This window comes from Hydra vulgaris, chromosome 13, assembly GCF_038396675.1.
Source record: "Hydra vulgaris chromosome 13, alternate assembly HydraT2T_AEP".
In the NCBI taxonomy this organism is placed as follows: Eukaryota; Metazoa; Cnidaria; class Hydrozoa; order Anthoathecata; family Hydridae; genus Hydra; species Hydra vulgaris.
In genome coordinates, this window is record NC_088932.1 from 32,791,471 (window position 1) to 32,813,209 (window position 21,739).

General features: G+C 27.2%; 1 protein-coding gene across 2 annotated transcripts in view; it reads right to left on the bottom strand.

The window, feature by feature from the left end:
* LOC100208059 (dynein intermediate chain 2, ciliary) overlaps window positions 1-21,739 on the bottom strand; it is a 75,483-nt gene that overhangs the window by 5,130 nt on the left and 48,614 nt on the right. For both annotated transcript variants that reach the window (XM_065816883.1, XM_065816884.1), the window contains 8 exons: window positions 18,985-19,102; window positions 9,628-9,671; window positions 9,440-9,506; window positions 9,194-9,279; window positions 8,681-8,775; window positions 524-613; window positions 239-448; window positions 43-149 (listed from right to left, as the gene is read on the bottom strand). In XM_065816883.1, the coding sequence (XP_065672955.1) occupies window positions 43-149; window positions 239-448; window positions 524-613; window positions 8,681-8,775; window positions 9,194-9,279; window positions 9,440-9,506; window positions 9,628-9,671; window positions 18,985-19,102 (817 nt within the window). The remainder of the gene's footprint in view (window positions 1-42; window positions 150-238; window positions 449-523; window positions 614-8,680; window positions 8,776-9,193; window positions 9,280-9,439; window positions 9,507-9,627; window positions 9,672-18,984; window positions 19,103-21,739) is intronic.

Here is a 21,739-nt window from a genome sequence, read left to right on the forward strand (position 1 = left end):
CAATAAAAACATAATTATTAAGCAAAGTTTATTGTTCTCTACCAACAAGTATGATCCCATATTTTTACAGACCAATCAGCACTGCATGACATAAAGATTTTTGAGTGAAAATAATTCCAACGCACAGCATAGACTGCCATTTGATGAGCCTAATTCAAAAACAAAACAACATTATTATTTACTTTTTTTCAATATAGATAATCCGTAATTAAAATAACTCAAGTTTCAAAAAACCAACATTGAAAGTGCTAAGATAATGGCTGGAGTAAGCTTTTGAACATTTTTGTATTTTTCCCTCCTCTGTACCAACTAGAAACAAGTGATCCACTGTTTTATGAAAATCAAAACATGTTCCACACCCTAGAACTTTTTTATCTGATTCTTGATAACCATCACCAAAACTTGATCCAATCCATAGTTGAATGATCTCAGTGTTTTGCAGTTCACTCTAATAAAATTCAAATTACAATAAGAGATTCAGAAAAGCAACCTAGATTCTAATCAAACATAAAATACAAGATACTTTAATAATTGTCCACAACACAACTCTTCCATCAGAGGATACTGAATAAAAATTTAAGTTTCCATCAAGATCATCTGTTTGCCACCTTACCTAAAAAAAAAGGAAATGTGCATTAATTGTTCAATTTCATTAGAAAATGTGCATTCAATTGTTCTTTAGTGCAATTATCATTGTCACCTTACATGTCCAATCAGCAAAAAATAACTCAACAAATAGGTAGTACAAGTCATTATAAATTTTTGTATTGTTAAAATCTCATCAAGGATCTGAGAAGCAAAGATGGAAAGAAACCTAAATAAGTAATTTGTGCTTTTCTAGGGATTAAAAATAATAATTGTCTGACCAACTGAAATTGGCGGAGATATTAATCTGGAGAAGCAACTTTAAAATTTGTTTGAAGTACATATTCATGTTGGACTCGAATAATGTATTGGAGTGATGTATTGATTGTAATAAAATCACTGGATTCAATTCAAATTTTCAGGGATTAGTATATTCCAGTGCATTTAGTAAAAAACTAGTTAATAACAATTTAAGACCTATTTCAGCTAACATTTTATAACACATCTTTAGGATTTACAGATCACAACTTTGATAGGTATCCCTTTTGATGTAAAAATTTAAAATGCTCAAAAAAAAAAAAAAAAGAGCTGTTTAATTTACACAACTTTGCATCTCCATAATTTATGTACTTGTTTATAAGTAATAATAAATTTTTTCCAAACAACAAAGTTTAGACACCTTATTTGCAAATGGTATTAATTTTTTTTACAAATTATTATTGAGTTAACATCAAAATATTTGTTTTATAAAAAATGTTGCAACTGTAACAACATAAGAAAACAAAAGTATGGGGAAAAAAGTAAAAATAAACAATAATATTAAAAAATCGAACAACAAACAAACAAAAATTTTCCAATGTAATAGCAAGAAAGTAAAATTTTTATTAAAAAAACCAAACCATAAAATGAGTAACGTCGTTAGCATTATAAATAGTTAGAAAACATAACAACAAAAAGTTAGAAAACATAACAACAAAAAGTTAGAAAACATAACAACAAAAAGTTAGAAAACATAACAATAAAAAGATACTCACAAATCAGTGATAGATTTAAGTACTTTAATGTACATTTTTAAATTTATTTTACTCTTCATTTGTTTATGTTTTTAAAAATTAAATGTTTATTTTTCTAATTTTACCCTTTTTTGTTTTGCATTTTAATTTCTTTTTTTATTATTTAATTATTTAATATCTTTTTATTATTATATATTTATTTCCTTGCACATTTAACTATTTTCTGCATATCTTTTTTTCACAAGTTTAAGTGAGAAATTTGAATTCTAAATCCTATAAAATAGTAAAATGTACTTTAAAATGAACAGTGCTAAAAAAATTGATCTGAAAAGTTATTGGAATGGTGTATCCACTTGAAATGGTGTATCCACACCACTGGAACTATAAGAAGTTAGACACTGAAATTAAAAGTATAGCCCTTTTCTAAATGTCTTGTCTTGCATTGTTTACCTAAAATCGTTAAAAAACCATTAAAAAAAAAGACATGGCATAAGCATACATGACTCCATGTAAACTTACATGGGGGGAGAAGTAGCTTGCATTTAGCAGCCTTCACTCAGCCACAGTGAGGAAATTTGAATTGAAACTCAATTCAAGTTTCTTTCTAGTTTTCTAGTGGTATACTAGTGGTATATATATACACTACTAATGTGTTGCTGGGTGAAATAAATTCTTGAAACTGAATAGCTGAATAAAATGACGTAGTGTAGTTTACCTCCACGATCCAGATTTAGAGAAATAAAATAGAATAAGAAATAAAAAAGAAATAAAAACATACACGAGTTGTTGCATACTTATTTATCAAGAGAAATAAAACACACTTGTTTATTTAGTGAAATAAAAACTTACATGATTAACAATACTTGTTTATTTGGAAAGAGAAAACATACATATGTAGCATTACTTTTTTAATTAAAAATGAAAACATACATGAGTAGGAATACTTGTTTATTTGAAGAAATGAAAACATGCGAGTAACATACTTGAAAAAACAGAAAAGCAATAATTATTTATTTTGAGAAGACCTCATCAATACCTGATTGAGATGATTGAACTTTCTCTAAATGATTAATAGTTACCATCAACATGTTTATTATTTGATTAAGTTTTTAATTTGACTGACACAATAATGTTCCATTTTGACTGTCATAGTGATGCATTATTTTCATTCCAATGAAATGCTTTTTGGCATAAAAAGGACATAAAAAGCGCTTCTGCTAATTTGGAAACTATATTTATTTACTTGATCTGTTATCTTATTTGGTATTCAAATGCCTTATTAAATATCGCCCTGTTTTTAGGACATAATTTACTTGATCTGTTATCTTATTTAGTATTTAAATGCCTTAAGGATCATCCATAAATTACACAACGCATAATATATTTTAAAAACAGAAGTAGAAGATATTAAGCTGTTTTACACGACAATCTTCAGTAAACTTAATGGCTATTTTAATTTTTTGTTAAAACTAAGAATCTGCGCGGAAAACTTTTGATCTTTCTTTGTTTTGTTTATTGTGAAAGTTTGCGTTATGTAATTTATGGATGATCCCTTATCAAATATTGCTCTGTTTTTAGGCCGTAATGCACAGCTAAAGCTTTGCAGTGCCAACATTTCTAGCTGATGAGTGAACAACCTGTTGTAACTGATCAGCTATTCTTTATTTTTAAAATTGATTATTCCTTAGATTTTCTGTTCAAACTACAATAATTACCTTCCTAATCTCGTAACTTTATTTTGTCAGCTCAGCTCCAAATTTTCTTTTAAGCAACTTTTACAATTTCTAAATCATTTTTATTTTTCATTTATTTCATTTTCGTGATCTAATTCAACATTTTCTCCTTTAAATTTGAAACAAATCAATAAATATATTCAACTTATCCTGGACTAACATATCTTAAATGTCTGTAAAACTTAAATTGTCATTAAACTTATCCTAGATAATCTTAACTGCTTGTGGAATCAAACTTCTGGACTCAGATGCTGTCAAAATAATACTTTTTTTTTCTTTCTGATTCACTCCCAAAAAGGCTGCAAGCAACCACTATTAAGTCGGGAGTTAGAAAAAAAAGAATAGAGTTAAAAAGCTAGGAAACAGTTGACAGAAGATTTGCAAATTTGTAGGTTGTATAAGTCAGAAAAACATGAAGATGCGAGAGAGCTCAAAAGGGTTGAAGTGAGAGGAAAAAAACCAGACAAATAAAAATTTTTAGAGTAAGCAGGGACAGATACAGTAAAATAATAAAAGTTTGCTAAATAACAAGTCAAGTAAGAATGAGTTTTAGTTAACGGAACTAGAGATGATAGCTTCTTTGAGCAACGACCATGTATTTGTAGAAAAGAGATTTTTGGACCTTGTCTAGAAAAGGAAAAACATCATTAAAAGAACCAAATATGACAATAGTGTTCCATACAGTGGCGAGTAAGAGATTTTTAGAGGTAGAGAATGAAATCATGAGTAAGAAAATGACAGAATAGAAAGAAGCAACCAATCCAAGAAGACATAAAGTAGACTCAGTGAGGGAGACTTAATAGTAACTGAGGCAATCACAGCACTTGTACTTGCATTTATTTGATTGGTTAGTTAAACACTGGAGTCACTACACTTTATTTTCCATACATTTTGTTCTTTCTTAAAATTATAAGTTTATAAAATTACTATTAAATTTTGTTATTAACTTCTTCTTATATTAGGTAGATTTTTTTATTTTGCTAATGTGTACTTTCACATAAATACCATGAAGTACTTAAAAAAACTTAAAGGTTTGTCTTGTTGAGTATTAGAGCATCCTATATTGTTCCAAAATCATCTTTTCTACTAAAACACTTGGCCCAAAGTTTATTTTTGCATAAAGATATATAAATGTTGGATTTGTTAAAAAAATGAAATAATAAAGTCCTATTTACAATAATGAACTTTACTACATCAATTCTAAGCAAAAAATTGAGGCAAAAAATATTTTTTTGCCGAAATTTAAAACAACCAACCAGGGTTGCCAGATGGCATTATAAAATGCAATTTTGGGATTATTTTGAAAGAATTTAGATTTATGGCATTAAGTGGCATAATTTTGGCATTTTCAAAAAGTTTATACTAAAACAGCTTAACAGCTTTAAATTGTTTCATGCATTTTTTATTCACTTTGATCTAACCATAAACAAAAAGATACCATTGCACAGTGGACGAATTTTCAAAAAAGTCAAAAAGTGAAAATTGCTATTTTGAACTTTTTATTTTGTAATAATGTAAACAAAGCCCTATTGCATTTTATTCTTTAAAAAAAAGTCATTAAGTTTTATATTTGCCTATATCCATGCAGTAGATTGCATGCATGTTATTTAAAACATGTATTTTGTGGTTTTATAAACAAAATTATGTGCTCGAATATGTGTTGTTTACAAAAAAGTTAATTATCATTACTGAAAAATTAGCTATGGATGATACTTTTCAAGTTATTTTATAGTAACCAAGCTCTCATTGAAGTATTTGATTTCATTGCAAAAAGTGCACTGCAATCATCAAAAATTTTTTGTCTTCATCATTTGAAGTGGCATAATTTTGGCATCATTTGAAGTTGAGATATAGTATGAAATGAAAATGACAATGAAATATGATGCTGAAGCAATGAAATACAAATTTTTTTCAATTTTGATAAATGAATCCACCAATATCACTTCAACAAAGCACTTGTGTATTTATTTGGATTTTCTTTTGTTCCAAAGGAGACGTCTGGATTTTGGGCTGCCATTATTGATTATAAAGATGCTTCTGGAGATGCAGCTATTCTTGAATTGGCTGATTATTGGCTAAATTATCTTATCTTTCCTAAATCAAATGCTTTTGTTAAACATCTCAAGTCAAATATATTAGGAAAAATTAAAGAAACAGAATGTCAACATAACTGCTTGAGTACTACTTTGCCAGTGACAAAAAAAGTTACCAAGACTTGAAGGTCACAAACAAAATGTTTGACAATTTTAACTCAAGTATCTGACTGCATTGACTAAGACAATAAAGATTCTTTTTCGATTCTTGACATGGATTAAATGGAAATAGAATCAATAATAATAATGATTTGGAATAATAAAACTGCCACGTGATTACAATGTTATTGCAATATGATTACCATGTAACTACCATGTGCAGAAATTGCAGTGCCAGTTTTTTTCTGGGTGGAAAAAAAATTTATTGAATTAACTTTTACATCTTATTAAAAAAATTTGGAATAAATTTAGTGCAAGGCTTCCCCAGTCCCTTTGTCATCACAATCTCTAATTCAATAACTCTTTTTTCTAACTTATTAGATTAAAAAAACAGTTAAAAAGACTATTAAATTTTATATGATTTCATAAAAACTTGAAATATAGCTTCCAAAGCTTGGCATTTTTCAAGGCAGAATAGTCTTTGTCATTTTTGGAAATTTGGCATATAACATGATGAAAGTTTTGGCAATCCTGCCACCAACTCAAACTTTGTGTCTTAAATAATTTTTACATAAAAGTCTTTTAACAAAAAGATCAAAAATGAATAGGAGATTACAAATATAAAAAACCATTTATAAATAAATTTAATAATTTTTGGTAAAAATGTAACAATGGTTATTCTAATAATGATTTGATTCTGATAAATCTAATAATGATTTGATAACTGCATTTATCATTGATAACTGTATCAAAAATTCTAATAATGATTTGATAACTGCATCAAAAATTCTAATAATGATTTGATAACTGCATCAATCATTGGTAACTGCATCAAAAATTCTAATAATGATTTGATAACTGCATCAAAAATACTGATGAAAAAAACAACAGGATTTTAAAATAAACATAATTTATTATGTTTATTTTAAAAGATATTACATAAAGATATAAAATAATAGAATAGTTACAAATAAATATGAAATTTTAAATACTGCTACAAAAATCCTGTTTTGACTAGACAAAAATCCTGCTTCTACAGGATAAAAATACTACTACTTTTGGATAAAAATACTGCTACTACTGGACATAAAAACTGCTGGTACTGGACAAAAATAAAGTACATAAGGATAAGGTTGTCATATATCATATTAGGTATAAAAAAAAAAGAACACATCTAAAAATATTTCAGGTATGCCTTTTGATGGAAAAAATGATAATTGATAATGTATTGGCATTCAATAAAAAAAAAACTAAAAAATGTTATTCTCAAGTTATAAAGAAAGATTACTACATCTGAACAATAAATATGGTAAATATCTTTATCATTCAATCAAAGAAAAAGTAGCTAAAAAATTGGAGATTCAAATAAACCCGCTAAACATATCGGGTGTCTAAGATTCTTGATTCTAAGATTCTTTAAATTCCTTGGTTGTGATAACATGACTACAAATACTGATCATAAAAGAGATGTCTATAGACAACATCATTATATATATTTAGAGGCTAAATTAGAAAGAATGTTAGTATGACTAATATGATCTCTTCACAAAAAAAGAGGTTCTCTTTATCACTTATCACTTCTCTTATAACTTTTTCTTTATCCCTTGATAGAAGAGGTTGATAGTAAGGTTTTTAGGAAAAAACTACTATTTTAGGCTAATAATTATAGGTTATGGTTTAATTGAACATTAAAAAAATTTCAAACCTAAAAAACTAGGTTCAGCTTTTGCAAACTTTCAATCTGATAAATTTATTTATTTACACTCATGTGTGCACCTAAATATTGTAGGGGTCAACCTTGTTAAAGAAAGTTAAAAAGTATAGAATGCCCTACAGAGCATGTCATCATCTGCTGTAAGGCTGTAAAATGATATCATGTACGAGTTACTTAACAATTAACTAAATTTATATTAGGGTGGTTCTAAAAACAACTTTTTTTGAAAATGACTGCTGGCACCCCCTGAATATGTTGTATATAATAAAAAAATGTTGGATTTGTAAATAGATTCATATTTTTAAAATTTTTATATAAATTCGCTTCATTTGAGACCCAACATGACATACTTTTGAAAAACTTTTTTTAATAATATTAGGGACCTATTTTATGTTCGAGGGTTGGTAGCAACCCCTTAAAATATTTTTTATTCAAAAATTTTTCAAATCCAGCATTTTTTTATTACACAACATATTCAGGGGGTGCCAGCAGTCATTTTCAAAAAAAGTTGTTTTTAGAACCACTTTAATATATATGTATATGTAAATTATTATTATTTTTTTCAACACCTTCACTTCCAACAAAGCTGCAAGCAACCACTATTAGAGTTGGAAGTTACTAGAAGAGAATGGATGAAATTTATAGAGCAAGATAACGATTAACAGGCAATTTAAAAAATTGCAAATTATATGTTATTTGAAAATCAGGAAAACAAGATGAAGGAAGCAAATTCCAAAGAACTGATGTTCGAGGAAAAGAAGTGTAACAGGAAAAGAAGTGTAAAATCACTAACGCATTACACAAGCCAAATCACAAAAATAAATAACATCTGTATTTATTGGGTAATTAATTTTGTTTATTGGGTTTATTGGGATTAACTGTACTTATCAATTTAAAAAACTTACAAATAAAAAAAACCTTATAAACTTTCAAATAAAAAATGAAACTTAGACACCAGTGATTTACATGCACTAAGTCTGATTAATACATATAAACTTAGTGAATTTTTCTTTTTTTCAATATCTTTAATATCTGTCTATTTTTTTTACAACCAGATGCCCTTCCTGGTGTTAACCTATTTTGCAGATCATTTCTGAGTATTTTTATTGTGAGACTAGCGTAAGAAGAATTCCATACAAATTTTACAAGCTCCTTCTACACTAACCCACAATTAATTTGAGGGTTTTACATTGAAGATTTCTTTTCCTTTGTAAGTTGACTTCACCATGGGTAAAAAGGCTCATTTGCTCCATACTAGAATTTGTCCATATAAAATCTAGAAGGTTAAGTTTAAGTCATCAGACAAAATTAGGTAAATTTAGTCTTCAACTAATATTAATAATAAATAAAACATTACAGAAAAATGTGGTCTCAAATAAACTAGTTAAATATTCCACTCTTCACTTATTTATTATTTATTTTATATAATGACTTATTATTCACCTCCCATACAGGATCTGTATGTTTCCCAAACTCTGTTGAAGTCACAAGAATTGGTTTATCTTCTTTGCTTTCCAAGTTGTACACAGCAATTGAACCTAAAACAAAAATATACTATGACCTTTATAAACATTTTTATTTATTTTTTAATACTTTATACATTATAACACTTACAATCTTATTTAAAAAAAGCTTGCATAAAGGTTCATTTATCTATAGTTTTTAGTGGATTAGAGGAAATTAGCAAATTAAGATGGAATTTCGACTATAAATCAGCTAATCCAAGTTTAACACATATTAATGAATAACTTGTACTTTTAAATGTACATTTTAGTGAATAACATGTACTTTTAAAATTGTATACAACTCATTGAATGCGTTTTTGAAATAGCAAAATAAAAATTCAAAAATTTATATAATAAATAATAAACATTTTTTGCCCCTATATATAATTTTTGGCGAATGTTGTATCTATAAAATTTGTAAAAAAAGGAAACAAAAAGAAAAAACCCTGACCATCATAAAATCCAACAGCTACCAAATTTGAATAGGAATGATGAATATCCAAGCACATAACACCCCAATCTGTCATAAAAATCCGTCTAAATATCAGAACTTGCCAAAATAACAACAATAAAAACACTTAATAAAAATAAACAACAGTTATACTTAAAATAGCTTTAAACATTTTTATTTTTTATTTTTAACTAAAATAACTTTAAATTAAAGCTTGTTTTTTTGACAATAAAAATGTAATCTTACTCAGGATATGTTGGGTTTTTTAGACTGTAAAAACAAACTATTCCAGTACTTTGCTTTAAAAAATCATCTATAACAAATAACATAACAGTTAACCAATACAGATTGTATAAATAAAAATAATTTTAACAAGTAAAATTTTAAAAGAAAGTGAAATAGTAGTAAATCAAGAGCCCATTAAAAGTACTCACATGAGCCATAACCAACTGCAAATAAATCTTCATAATTAGGAGACCTGAAGTTAAGAAAACTTTTTTTTTAATGCTATGTTACTTTGTGTAACCTCCAGCTATAGAAACTAGCTAGGTGTGTGTGTATACATATATACACTATATATATATATATATATATATATATATATATATATATATATATATATATATATATATATATATTATATATATAAAATATATATATAATATGTATATATAATATATATAATATATATATATATATATATATGTATATATATTACATATAATATATATATATATATATATATATATATATATATATATATATATATATATATATATATATATATATATATATATATATATATATATATATATATATATATATATATATATATTAGGGTGAAGCAATTTTATCAAAAGACATTGATTCACAGCTCAGACAAATCAAATTTTCTAAACTTGATTTGTCTGAGCTGCAAATCAATGTCTTTTAGTGAAAAAAGAACCTTACTTATTTTTTTTAAATTTAGATGAGTTCTTGAGGTTCTTTGGACTCTAAATTTTGGCGGGTCCTAATATTGTTGAAATTTATTTTCTTCTAAACTACATCAACCTTGTACTCAAAAGAAGCGGAATAATATGCTGATTTTTGAAAATGTTTGTTTTTATTTAAAAATAAAAAAACAGAGTCATTTTTTTTATAAAAAAGTCTTCAACAAAACAGGGATTTTAGGTATATTTTTGAAAATATATTTTCATCAAAAATTTTTTTTAAGTAAAACTATTGTTTATAAAACAAATATTTTTTTCTGCGTTTTTTGAGTCCAAGTTTGTTATGGTTTAGAAAAAAAAAATTCAAAAATATTAGAACCCGTCAAGAATTTAGAATCCAAAGAGGAACCTCAAGATCTTATCAAAATCAAAAAATATTTTTTGACTTTTATCTTATAATTAATAGACAATGATAAGTGTCTCAGGAATATTAATTTTTGAACTTTTCTTTTGCTATGAAAATCATTCCACCCTAATATATATATATATATATATATATATATATATATATATATATATATATATATATATATATATATATATATATATATATATATATATATATATATATATATATATATATATTGGGGTAAGTTAAGCAATATTCAACCAAAAATTTTTTTTTTTTTATTTGTGTGTGTGCGTACAAACTAACTTATTATGGGAAGGTAAGCTGAACAAATTATTAGATATTACAAAATATAAGTACAACATATTACTTTGTACAGATAAAAACTCTCAATAAAAGGAGGTTAAAAATTGTTTTGCAGGAGTTTTCATTTTATGCATTTGTTCTAAAGATATAATGGATCCACAACTTGATATATTATGGCTCAGATCTCAACGAGACGAGATTAGTAAAAAGTCAGGCTACAACTATATCAAATAGATATACCAAATATACCAAAATATACTAAATATATCAAATAGACAAGGTAGAAACAGAAAGACAAGTTAAGGCAAACAGAAAAAAAAAAAAAAATAGGTATTGCATCTTTAGAAAAAAGAAAAAATTTGATTAAAAAACCTCGTATTAATACACAGGTTTAATAGAAAACGTTGAAGATGAAGTTTATGAATCAGTGAATTTATGAAGCTTCACCTGAAAATGTTAAACTTTTTTATTTGATATTATTTTAGCCGTCTTCCTCAGAAGACAGCTCTAATAAAATCAAATAAAAAACTTCCCCATTTATTACCATTAAACAGAATTATATGAAGATCCCTAATACATCACCACCATCTCTTTGATTTGACATTTCTCTTGCTGCTGCATCTGCAATTGTATCTGCTTTCTTCAAGATTTGATCCAATCTAATTACTTGACTACAAAAATGACTAATTTAGCATGTAATCTTAAAAAAAAAGACTAATTTAGCATGTAATCTTAAAATAAATGACTAATTTAGCATGTAATCTTAAAAAAATGACTAATTTAGCATGTAATCTTAAAAAAAATCCACACAAGAGGTTATGATTACAACTAGAGTTTCATCAGAAAAATTATTGAAGTACTTACTGCAAACCTGACTGCAAATCTTGATGGATCTACGAGCTCCATGAATGAATTTAAAGGGCCTGTAGGCAAACTATTATCTAAAGTAAATCAATTAATGGCTAGAAAAGTTTGAACCAATTAAACAGTTGAACTTAAAATTGTGGATGACATTTTAAAGACTGTCAAGAGACATTTTCATTCTTAGTCAAGTTACGCTTCACAAGATTACAACTTTATTCTTACAACTTAATTTCTTATCCTGAATCAAGTATCTTGAATCCTTCACTTTTCAACAGAAAATGTGGCAATCTTTGCCATAGCAAATGGTCAGGCAATCCTTTGGTTTTACATTAGTGAACATGATTTGAAAGGTGATATTTAAAAAAATCTGAAAGTTCTTTCTTAGTTTGTGGCTCAAGTATACTTTCATGTGTGGTTTAGAATCAAGGTAAAGCACTCTATTGTCAATGGGCTCCATCATCGAATCAAACTTCTTTATCTATTAAGAAGTCAAAGAGCTAAAGTTCAGGATGCCATTAGAAAGTCTTTCAAAATGGGGTGTTCATGCTCATTCTCTTCTTATTACTCTTCTTGCAAGCTTATCAAATGAAAATAGAGCATTTCTCTTCTTGCAAGCTTATCAAATGAAAATAGAGCATTTGCAGTCAAGATGATTATGAAAGTTAGAAAAGATTTAGACCAAGGTGATGCACAAGTGTAAAAAATCGGAAAAAAACATACACTCAACTTTGATGCTGTGACTCTTCTCGAACTCATTAAATCTTTTTTATTAATTAAATCTTGGAGCCATATTTTACATGAAATATGACCAAAAAAATTTACAAAAAGTAATAGATTCTCCTACGGATGTACCTTACTATCTTTTCCACAGCCAGTCTTGTGAAAGAGTTGCTAAGCAAGTAACTAAAGCAGAAGCTGTTGTTTATGGTTATCAGAGACATGACAGTTTTATCAGAGCAAGAATAATCCACAGAGATATTCAAACCTGAAATTGTTGTTGAAAATCTGAAAAAATTGAAAAAACAAATCTGTGTGCATCCACAGAACATTTTGATGTTTCACATATAACAATTTCAAAGTGTTATGATCATAAAAAATTTGCATCCCCTCATATTAGAAAGAGTGGAAGTTTACATGGTCATAACTTTCGAACATTAAAAGATTATTAGATGAAATTAAAAACATGTTGATGAATATATATTCATCAACATGTTGATCAAGTATAAGGTAGTAAAACTATATATTAGCTCATCACCCTCACTCACGAGGAAAAATGAGCTAACACTCATGAGCAAATTTTTTTAGGTGTTTTTGTATCCAGACTTTAATTGGTGCCATTTTTTGCAAAAGATTATCATTTAGCATAAGCAAGAACATACTTTAGTTTAGAGTTTCAAATGGCTGAAGATATCATGTGAAATATAAAAAAAACTGTGTGGGTGCCCATGGATCTAATTCAAAACTCTAATTTTTACCTAATTTGCTTGTTTTTTTAACAAAGTTAATATAATTAAAAGCACTATAAGTAAAAACCATTAAAATAATTGAGAAAACACTTTTTACATTTTAATGCTTTTTAAAAAACTACAGAAATGCAACTTTATAGACTAGAATGCTTTTTTGTTTTTTTTTAAATTCACAATTTTTTAATTTTTTAAATGTTTTTATTATTTGTTTTATTTAATTGCTTTTTCATTTTTGTTTTACCAACTGTTTTATTTGGTGATTAATGCAGCTGAGTGTACATACATTGACTAACTTAAATAGGTAGTACATGCAGCTGAGTGTACATACATTGACTAACTTAAATAGGTAGTACATGCAGCTGAGTGTACATACATTGACTAACTTAAATAGGTAGTACATGCAGTTGAGTGTACATACATAGACCAACTTAAATAGGTAGTACATGCAGCTGAGTGTACATACATTGACTAACTTAAATAGGTAGTACATGTAGCTGAGTGTACATACATTGACTAACTTAAATAGGTAGTACATGCAGGGAGTGTACATATATTAATAGAGAGTTTTGGTTTGAGCAGACAATCTATCAATTTAAATAAAAATCTTATTTAAGTTTTTGATTTATGTTTACATAAAATTGAGTAGAACTTAAAATTTATAAGTATAAAGAACTGGGCTGGAATTGTGAAAAGTTGTGACTTAACACAATGAAGAGTCATATGAGAATGAACTTTGTTACAAGGAACAAAAGATGGTTGTAGAAAAGAGAAAGTATTCGCAGAGATAGAGAACAAAATTAGGAGTAGGAAAATAATTCAATGATTAAATAATCTGATTCAGGTAAGTCATAAAAATCAAAAGAATCAGTGCATTTCTTCTTATTTACCTGAATTGATTTATTGATTTGAACAGAGATGATGGCATATCTTATCAACTTTATTAAACTAAAAATTTGGCTTCAATAATGAAAATTTTTTTTAACAAACGATTTTTTTTACTTTTTATTAAAATAAATAAATATTATATATACATAACTATTTAAGTTTAGGTTTTATTTAATTTTAATTCCACAACTAAATTTAAATAAAACACAAACAATTAAACAAGTAATAAGAAAAATACATTTACTGAGAAAATTTGTTCTTGCATTTTTCTTTTTTTAAACCCCCTGATCTTAAGATTCATGATGTGTTTAAAATTAATCTTCTAAATCTTCTTCTTTTAACACGCTAAAATAGTTTATTTTTATTATTATAGTTAACCGCTAAAGAGTGATAAATTACAGCATAACAGAATCAGTGACCTGGGTGGATATACAGGGTGGATGCTCGAAATCCGGACAATTTTAAATTTGCCGGCATTTTTTGGTTTTTAAATTCTATGTTGCGAAACTCAAACATTAATCAAAACAAACATTGTACTCTCGGGAAAAAAAATTAAAAATTGTAAATTTAGCACATCATGTCAAAGGAATATGACCGTAGAGTTGCAGTGGTTGAGTCCCTCCGCGCCGGGCACTCTGTCCCAGAGATTATAAAATGGTTTAGCTTCCCAAAAAGCACAGTTTATGATATTGCAAAGAGGTTTAATGATGGTGCAGAGTCTGTAGAACGAAAAGAAAAGACTGCTAACAAACCAATCAGGAATAAGGCCTTCATCAGCAGAGTACAGAAGTCGATCAACAAAAACCCCAGCACATCCATCAGGAAACTGAGCAAAGATATGAATGTGTCTCATTACACCATGAGAAGAGTGATCTGTGATGACCTTAGGTACAAGTCCTATGTCCTGAAAGTCAGGCAGATGCTGTCTGCTTCAATGAAGGAGAAGAGAGTGACTAAGTGTTCTGTTCTTTTAGTATCAATAAAACATGAAGCTGCTGGTAAACTTTGTTTTTTCAGCGATGAGAAAATTTTTACTGTGGATGCCAAAGTGAACAGAAGAAATGACAGATGGTAGGCTCAAGACCCAGAAGATGTCCCAGTGATGGGTCAGACAAAATTTCCAGCCTCTGTCCATGTCTTTATGTCTGTTTCCAGCAAAGGCCATGTCATGCCACCACACTTCTTCCTGAAGGGCCGAAATGTCAACAAAGAAGTCTACTTGGACCTTCTGATTAAGGTGGTGAAACCTTGGATGGACAAGTGTTCCAATGGTAGGCCATATGTGTTTCAGCAAGACTCAGCTCCTGCTCATAACTCCAATTTGGTACTGGGTTGGCTTGAAGAGAATCTCCCTATGTTCTGGTCGAAGCACTTATGGCCTCCAAACTCACCAGATCTCAATCCATTGGACTATTATCTGGGGCACTTTGGAACGTGAGACCAATAAATCAAGTCACAACACTGTTGAATCTCTAAAGCGAGCAACTACTACTGCAGCTGCAAACATGTTGGCAGATGAGGTAGAGCACGCCTGCTCCAGGTTCAGGAAGCGTATCGAGCAAGTCATTGAAGCTAAAGGCAGCTGGATTGAGTGAAATGAAAGCTCTTATATGTGTACATTACTGTTTAAAATTTCAGAAATATAGCTTTGAAACTAATCCTTTTATTGTAATTTTTATTTTGGTGTCAAAAAAGTCCGGATTTTGATCATCCACCCTGTATACTAGATATTATTTATTCTTGATAAAAAACTTAGATTATTTCACTTTTAAACATGTACTATTAGACAAAGTTTGTTTTCTTTATTTATGTAAGAATTTTATCTCTTCAAAATATACAGCCTTTTTTTGACACAATTTACAGACAATCGAATTTTTTCAAGTGTTCTTAATTCTTAAGAGTTTCAGTATAAAAAAAGAGGTCCTTGTAGCATTTTTCTTATACTTTTAGAAAAGTGAAAAAAAATTTCTAAAAAAATTTTTTCCACATACAATCAGTTTTTGTTGTTTACAATCACTTTAATTTTTATTGCTTTTCAGTAAACCTCAAAACATATTCCTAAAAAAAAATAAAAATAAGTACGTTTGCTTTTCAAAATTTATTTTGTAGTTAAACTACAATTGTCAGGATAATTGTATATATCTTTAATATATTTATCAAGATTGTATACATTTTTTCGTTTTTAAAATAAGCGTTTCTTATCGATTGTAAGACTTTCCTATATGTTTTAAAGAATGCTAAATATAAGTATGTTTTTTTATAGAGCCAAAATAAAATTAAGATTTTTATGGCATTTTCCTAAATAAATATATAAAAAAGATGTTGATCACTTTATTATATATTCTGAACCTTTTTTATTTTAATGTAAACAATGTGAAGTTTTTTTTCTACTTTAATTTAAGTCATTTATTGCTGTGTCATTTTACAAATTCCTTAATTTTGAATTTTTTAATTATTTTTCAGTTATTTAAGTGCTCCAAGAAGTCCTAACAGTCTCATCAAAGAGCACTGTGGAAAAGTATTTAACCAGGAAGTTCACTCCTCCTTCCATACCAATGAATATATATGGCCAGAACTGGCTTTGAACCGCAGACCTCCAGCTCTGAAGCCAGAACTCTATCGACTACATCACAGCTAAAATTAATTAATAATTAATTTTATTAAACGACAGCATTTATTAGAGTTATTAGATAAATTTTTTCCATTTTAATTAGAAAATAATGATAGTTAAGTTGATTTAGTTCAAATTAATAAATTTTGATAATTTGCATATGTATATAGAAGTAATCTTGTAATATTTTGCATTTAAATTTTGATAACTAAACTTTTAATATTTGTTGAGTTGAAATAAAGATAATAAATATTGCAACAGGTATTACAAAATAACTAACATTTTTAAAAATATAAACTAATGTATGCGGTATAGAAAATAATGTATGCGGTATAGAAAATAATGTATGCGGTATAGAAAATAATAATAGTAACAAACATCAATTTTTTATTCATTATGACTATGTAAAGTAAAATTAAGTTTTTTTCTTCTAAAGATCAAAAGTGCATAACAGAGCATATAAATTTGTGACTGGTTGCATTGAACTATATCCGTTATGGATATCAATAGCCAGTCTGAATGACAGAGAAGCTTGGATGCCAAATTCATATGTATTATTATTCATATGTAGGATATGAAAGAACCTGATTTTGCATTACTAGAGCAACCAATAATTCCACAAACTGTCATTATAAATTTTGATTATTAGTCTAAAATTCAATTTTATAACCATCAAATTAAAAACTTAAAGTATGATTTTATACCTTTTTATATATTTTACCCTTTACAAAATTACAGCCAGCTAATTATTAATTAAACCAATAGTTAATGTATAAGGCAATATTTCAAGACAGAGATTTAAATTGTCAAAGTGTTGTAGAGCGCATTAGAAAGCTAATTATTATATTTGGTATTTCCCAATTTACATGTCATATTTGTCTCTTAACACTAAAACCTAAAAACCAAAATTGACAACTACAAATTTTAGATTATTCACCTCCCCAAGGCCCGAGCGGGGCCACTACAGTCGAGGAGGCTACTCATTTTTTTTAATTTTTTTTTGTGTGTGTTTTTTTTTTAATTTTTTTTTTAATTTTTTAGTTGTTATTTGTGGTGCAACCCTCTCTCAACTCTTTAACTCCGAAACACGAACCTTGCCGAGCAAGGCTGCTGCGGAGAGAAACTAAGTTGAGAACTAGTTAAGAAACTAGTTAGAAACTAAGTTGAGAAGTTGAGAAACTAAATTTTACAAAATAAATTTCATTAAATATATTTTACATGACTAAACAAGAATTTGGAGAATATGTGTAAATAAAAATTTTACATGTTGCTATACTTAATACTCTTATGCTGTTAAACAATACAAAACAATATTTGTAACAGAATCTTGATAAAGATAATCATTTAATAACATTAAATATAACACAAAAACAATTTATAGTAATAAAGAAGTTTAAAATATTATTAATATTTTATTAATATTTTTAATGCAAATTTTGTGAATATTGGAAAATATTGATTAACTTCTATTCAATATGGTTTGCTATAGTAAAATTAAATATATAAGTAATTTTTTTTAGTAAATTTTTTTTTAACAATATTTATAAAGTCTATGTTTAGCAGTTAAAAACAAAATCCTGTTAAAATACATCAATAAAATATATAAAAAATAGAAACTAAATACTAAGTATAAAAAATAAAACAGTATAAGAGAAACAAAACTTAAAGATAAATAAAAGATATAAAAAAGCAAAAAAACTCTTTTGAAAAAATTATATAAAATAAAAAATAAAAAATAAGATAAAAACATCAATTTATTTGAAAGAATCAAAATATGGATTATTTCAAATGTATTTTGAAAATAAAGAAATGTAAATATTATAGTATGTTAAAAATCTTAACTTTTGAATTGTTTTAAATTTTTGAATTTTAAATTTTAAGTTTTTGAATTGTCTCAGGCTTTTACACTTTTAGGCAAAACATTAAAAAACTTTCGCTTCTATGTTGTAAAAATTATTAGGTTTTTTGTTTCTTTGTTTTTAAATTTTTAATATTATTATAATATTGCATTTTCTAATATTCTAATAACTTGAAACATTTAAATTAAACTAAACTAAATTATTATTTTAGAAATATGAAAATCAGTAAGTTTCATATTTCAAAAACAATAAATTTTAACAAATTGTTTACAGTAAAAAAAAAATTTCTCAAAATTTTATTTTGTGTTTTTATATGAAAAATTACCCAAAACAAGTTTAAAGATCAATCTCTTCAATTTGAACACATAAAATCTGACTAACTAGAAATTAACATAGGGACATCCTCTAACTAATGACTAATTTGGAATTAACATAAGAAAATCAATCAAAACTATATACCATGAGAGAGCTGTTACAGTCATTTTCTTTGTTTCTTTATAAGAAAATTTCCATAATGGCAGCACTGTACCTTCATTTTCTCTATATTCATCAGAAGCATCTTCCCAATATTTAAAATCTACATTAAAAAACAAAATATCAAATAATCTTTTCAAATAGTTATGTAATGATATTTAATATATTTAAACTGTTTTCAAATTCCCTATACTTAATCATCTAAAAACAGTGTTCATTAAAGAAAACACTAATTGAACAGATGCTGTCAACTAGACAGCAAAAAAAATTGTAATCAACCTGACAAAAGTGATAATCAAATTGAACATTAGACCTTAAATTAAACCTAATGGATTTTTGAAAGTAAATGTGGATGTAATGTTAATTCATATTGATATAACTACCATTATAAGTTGTTGCAATAAAAAAGTCAGTATTTTTATTTTTGTTGATAATATTTAGATAACCACTAAATGTTTCGAAGTTTTAAAGAGCCTCTAAGATAATTATTAAAATTAGTTTAAAACTTAATTTAAAATTTTTTGAACTATATTGTAATAGAAAAGGAAAAACTAAAAAAAAAGGTGTGTGTGAGTATATATATATACTTTAGAGGCTATTCTAAACCGTTTTCGACTGCGTCGACTGTATTTGGGCGCTGCCCAAATTAAAAATTGAGTTCTTTTTATTTTTTTAAAACATTTTTTACAACAAATATTGTTTTTCTCGCAAAAAAAACCACCTATATTTGGCAATATCTACACTGAATTTCTCCGAGACGGTGGATACTGCCTCCGAAATTTTTTTCCTAGAACTAGCCCCTATATATATATATATATACAAGGATATATATACATGGATATATATATGTTCCTGGATAGAAAAATTTTATAAGTTATAGTATCATTAAGGATTTCTCTTCTCTTCTGTCTGGACCTGAAGTGATACAATAAAAACATCTTCAAGTGTATGATTGAGAAAAGAATATTTAAAATATTTGACTAAAATTTTATTTTCTGCTTTGTGTTTTAGGCTACTTTAATAGCATTTAAACCAAAATTTAATAGCATTGAGATCATTAGATGGTGCCAGTGTGTATGGCTTTGGTAACCAAAGAATGTAAAAAATTGCTACATAAAATGCAATTTCATTGGAGTTTTTTTTTTAATTTTTCTTTAATTCAGTAAGCTTACTTTTTTAATTTTCTTCTCTCCTTCACTGTCATCAACTCAGTTTCTTGCAAGTTAGCTGAAGCATCAAATAATAAAAATAATAAAATCATCAATAAATATCTCATTTGAATTGAATCTACTTTTATAAAAAGCAGAGGGTAGATGTCAAAACATATTTAGTACTTTTTACCCAGGTTAAAAACTCAGTTCACATAACCTTCTGTTTCAAACTAAGGAAAGATGGATAACGGTAATGATGCAATCTGATGCATGTAAGAGTTTTTTTCTAAAATGTTGCAATTAAATGAACCCAGAAAGTTGATAATTTGATTGAATACTTGAAAATGCCAGGCCAATATTTCTCGAACTTTGTCAACAAGTTTACTTTTGTGCCTTAGTCTTTTCTGTTAGTACTTGCACAAAATGACAGATGTGTCTCTCGTATGTGCCAACAACATAAAAGCCACATAATTTGCCTTCCAACAACATACCTATTAATAAGTTGAATTCTTCAATTATGTGCCTCGGTGTTGGATCAAGATATTTCAGCAAAAACAGCAAAAAATTTATTAAAAATGACAAAATTTTTATATTTAATTTAATTTTTCATATCAGATATATTCAGTTTTTAATTTTTCATATTAGATTTGATATTTCATATTAGATATTTCAGGAAAAAAAAAATAAATATATATATTGCGGTAGTGGTGTAGTGGTAGAGCGCTCGCTTCATAAGCGAGAGGTTCCAAGTTCGATTCCCGCCACGCCCCTGGTAGTACCGCGCTCAACTGGTTTCTCCGCGCAGCGGCCTTGTTCGTCAAAGTTCGTGTTTCGGAGTAAGAGAGTTGAGAGAGGGTTATAACCACAAGTAGCCTCCTCATCTGTAGTGGGCTTCTCGGCCTTGGGGAGGTGAAATATAAAAAAAAAAAAATAAAAATATGTAAGTGTATATATATGAATAAAGAAAATATCTTTATATTATCATGTATAATATTGTATACTTAAAAGAGTGCTCAATAGATAAACTTGAGCATTCATCAGGCAAGTAGTAAAAGTTTAATTTTGCTACCTAGGTAGCAAAGTTAAACTATTGCATGATGATTGTGATAACAATCATCAGGCAAGTAGTAAAAGTTTAACTTTGCTACCTAGGTAGCAAAATTAAACTTTACTACTTGCCTGATGATTGTGATAACACATGAAACTCAGAGTTGCAATATTAAATTATATTATAAACATTAGCATTTAGCTAATACCTGATACTGCGGGTAACAGTAACATATATACTATATATATATATATATATATATATATATATATATATATATATATATATATATATATATATATATATATATTAAATATTTCAGAAAAAAAACAGAAACTTTTTTTAATAAAAACTACAAAATTCGAACTCCTATAATTCAAAAGATCATTTAAATTAAACAGATTCTCAGGTTCTTTCAGGTTTAAATATTTAGAATGGAACTCCTATAATTCCAAAAATCTTGTAATTCAAACATATTTTGAGGCCCCTTGAGGATTCGAATTACATGAGTTCAACTGTAATTTGTTTTGTTCCTTGATTA